At 45.9% G+C, this 3577-nt stretch overlaps 1 protein-coding gene across 1 annotated transcript; it reads right to left on the bottom strand.

Annotated features, from left to right (window-relative positions):
• Positions 1-204: 204 nt before the first annotated feature.
• Positions 205-1511, bottom strand: LOC117194783. The gene is made up of 3 exons (XM_033399277.1): positions 1210-1511; positions 350-611; positions 205-296 (listed from the first exon to the last, which is right to left on the bottom strand). The coding sequence occupies exons 1-2, from the start codon at positions 1468-1470 to the stop codon at positions 561-563; spliced, it is 312 nt and encodes a 103-aa protein (XP_033255168.1). The 5' UTR covers positions 1471-1511; the 3' UTR covers positions 205-296; positions 350-560.
• Positions 1512-3577: the final 2066 nt, after the last annotated feature.

Raw genomic sequence — 3577 nt, forward strand, 5'->3', positions numbered from 1 at the left:
CGCTGATTGAGCACGCGCACCGCCTTGTCCAGAGTCATGTCAATTCTGCCCCATGCAAAGAAAGGTATTAACATTAGGGGTCGGTCTTAAAGAAGAGCCAAGGGGCTGGTGGCGTCCACACTCACCGCACGCCATCGCGGAGGCCCAAACTGGATGGTGCCGTTCGTTATGGCAATGGGTCCAGAGCCGGGACATGCCGGCGGTGTGTGGTTCTCGAGCTCGAAGTTGCGTGTGCTGCTCACGCGTGCCAAGGCGTATGGTGGAGGGGGCACTGGAGACGGCAACTGTTGGGAATTCTGAGATTGAGCATAGAATCGGCAAGATTTACAGATATGCAGGAGCCCCTTACCAGGCAGTAGTTCTGCTCGTTGTCGAAGCCATAGGTGGGCGTGGCATTGTAGCGCCCTGTGTGTGCCTTGCCGTTGTGCGCCATTTTGCCAGCGTCTATTTCCTGCATATTTCCTGGCCCGTACTGGGGAGGGTTGGAAATGTGTATGCCCGGCAGTTGGACGTATGGACGGGCCGACTGACTGCCGACGGGGAGGACAGCGAGATGTTGCTCATGCGTTGGGACAGCTGCCCCCAGTCATGCCGACACGCAAGCTTGCTTGCTAAGGGAGGGGGATGAGAAGGCGAGAGGTAGTAACGGAAGTTAGATCCGGAAGGAAATGAAGAGGTGAGGAAGTGAAAGTGCCAGAAAATAATTGAATACCGGTAGGAGAGAAAACGACAGATACGAGAGAAAGTGTCAGCAGCGCAGAAATCGAATGACTTTGCAACTGTTGCTAACATTCTGTCGACATTCTGTTAACGCATGCATATACATACATACATACATCTATGTATTTACATACGTGTGTGCGTTTTTCCCAATTTGCATTTGATTTTTATAGAAATTAACCAAACTATTTTGAATAGTATTAGAAAAGAAGAGAAGAGGGGGGGAATAGAGAAGGAAAATTCGTATATTAAAGTCGGAAAGTAAGAGAGCAATGGTGGAAAAGAGCGAGACGGAAAATAAGAAGGTCTGAAATAACTGGAGAGGCCTATGAGGTGATGTGGCAATGCTGCTGTTGCCGAGCTGTTAAGACTGCGGCGGCTGTTAACTCGCTGTTGATACCCTGCTAGCGCGATGATGCGGCAGTTTTGTAAAACAAAATGTCTGAAAATTGAAGAAACTTTCACGTTATTGCTTAGAATTTCACTTACCGGCGATGGGTTGTTGGTGTAGACGGAGCGCTGGCGCACCCCGTTGGGCGGCTTGGTGGGCGAGCGCAAGATGTTGTTGATTTTGTCGTTCATCTGAGCACGCGACAAGAAGTCCTCGGCATTGAAGATCCCCACACGGGCGACCTTCGGGCTGCTTACTTGCGAGACCGGCTCCTGCTGGGAAGTCTCGCAGTCCGATGACTGGCACTGCGCCTCCTTGGTGCTGACCTTGGGCTCAACGGACTTCGGCTCGGTGACCATTTTGATTTGGCAACTTTTTTCTTCTCGCTCTTTCTTTTCGTCAAGTGAGTTCACAAAACCGGCGTTTGTGTGTGCGTGCGTGTGTTCGTGTGTGCGGCAAATGCGAAATTTTTTACTTTAAATATGTGTGAACTTACTTGAGAACACGCGCGTGCTAAATACAGTTTTAGACTATTTTTTTCGACACTTCTCACTACGACTCTGAGAGGAATTTTAATTTTTATATATAATTTTCCACTTTACATGAGCTCCGCTCGCTGGCACAATTTTCGAAAGGATGACTGTTCGGATTTTCACACTGAAAGTCGTCGCCTGCTCAAACCGGAATTCAAAGTGAAAAGCAGAGCTGTCTCCCGATTATAGTCGGAGCGATATTCAGGGCTGCATTTCAATGTTGTATGGATGTAGATCAGATACTAATTAATGTACATTTTCGTATTATTAATGGTACTCCGTGGCTTGAGTCTTGAGCTTCACAAAAAAATGATTTACCAAATTACCAAATGGTTAAATGGTAAAATGTTTAATTCGTACACTGCTCATTTTCACCTTGTTCGATCCTTTCGGATTCCTGTAAAGAAAATTTACCAAATACAATTCGTTCACAGACTTGCATTAAGGCGCCGCACTGACGCTGATCTATCCACAAGCCTGGAAAAAAGTATTGACCCGTCATCGTTTTGGCCCAAAGTAACTTCATTCTGGTCATGGCTTTTTGTGGAATACTTCTGGCAGTCTTAATTTAATTTGGATCTCTTCCATAAACTGCGTCCACTGCAACTCTCTCTTCCCTAACTCCTCTCAAATCTGATTTCCTATAGATTATTAATTGGTACTTTGTATCGTTGCCCAACTAGAATTGGATTTAAGTCAGCTTGAATGCATTTCCGTCGGCCTAATCCTATTTCACGCTTTTAGAGTCGGACAAATCGAATTAAGCAATAGGCGCCGCTCAAGCGGCTCAACAGCATCAAGCAGAAGCTTTAAAGCATATTAGAAAATTGAAAAGTCAGCCAAAAGAGTTGCACTTGGCCATGTAAAAGTACTGTGCTGTGTGCTCGATGGTGGCATAAAACTGAAAGTTTCAATTTTTTGAAGTGCTCGCCTTGGCTCGAGAAGGTTGCGAAATGCCAAGTGTCAGTGCCAAAGGAGGCGGCTGAGCACGGAGGAGCCTCATCTTGGTGGGTTACTGCTGATGCTGTGTATCGATATATGTATATACGATATCTGCTTCGTCAGTTGGAATTTCTGGCATCATCTTTACGTGAGGGTACACACTTGTGTCCTGGAATTTGCATGCAAAATATAATAGTGCTAGGTGCCCATTTATGTATGTACAAGCTAAGCTCTCTATAGCGGACACATGGTTCCAGTAATTCAATCCGAACTATCCATATAGTGTAAGTAGCGAATGTGTACAGCTTTTGTTAGATGTTTGGTTCTACCCAAATTGTCGGATATGTGCGGATAATACTGGGGGGCTGTTGACAAATTAGCCAAAATTTAGAATTTGGCAGGCCCTGAAGGATGCCCGTCCGCGCTTGTAGCAATGAAAATTAGCTGAGACATCGCACGTCTAGTGTGTGGGGAGTGTTATTGTTTTGCCACCTTGTCGTCTGGATCGTAGAGAACTATTGTCGAACGGTTCAGTTTAGTAGGCAACACTGAACTTCTTGCGAATCGATTGACAACTATATCCCCTCGCCTGCTCACATGATTGATGCGGCAAGAGCGCATTGACTTCCCCTGCATTTGGCCATCGCTGCCCACGCAGCATGGCACAGCGAATATTCGCCTAAAAATTCTATCTCATTTTGCTTGTGACATATTTGAAATTTATTTTCGGTGCTGATGCTGCCACCCCGATGCTGTTGCTGTTGCTGTTTCAGCTGCATCTGCACCTCCGCCCACGCACTGCATTGACTCAGTTTGAGAGTGAAAATAAAAAAGAACAGTTGGCAAATACTGTATTTATAGAAAATGCAATATGCATGGAATCCGAATGAAATACGGAAACTCATTTGTAAAAAGCTACAATGCCTTGACCGGCTCCACCACCTCTTTTGTTGTCACTTACAGCAGCCGCAAGCGAACAAATTGGTTAACC

The sequence above is a fragment of the Drosophila miranda genome (genome assembly GCF_003369915.1).
Source record: "Drosophila miranda strain MSH22 chromosome Y unlocalized genomic scaffold, D.miranda_PacBio2.1 Contig_Y3_pilon, whole genome shotgun sequence".
Taxonomy (NCBI): domain Eukaryota; kingdom Metazoa; phylum Arthropoda; class Insecta; order Diptera; family Drosophilidae; genus Drosophila; species Drosophila miranda.

Excerpts from the sequence above, each read along its gene's own strand:
- LOC117194783 (XM_033399277.1), bottom strand. The coding sequence starts at position 1,470 with ATGGTCACCGAGCCGAAGTCCGTTGAGCCCAAGGTCAGCACCAAGGAG. Across the intron at positions 612-1,209 it reads ACACCAACAACCCATCGCCG|CAAGCAAGCTTGCGTGTCGG; the intron begins GTAAGTGAAATT and ends CCCCTCCCTTAG.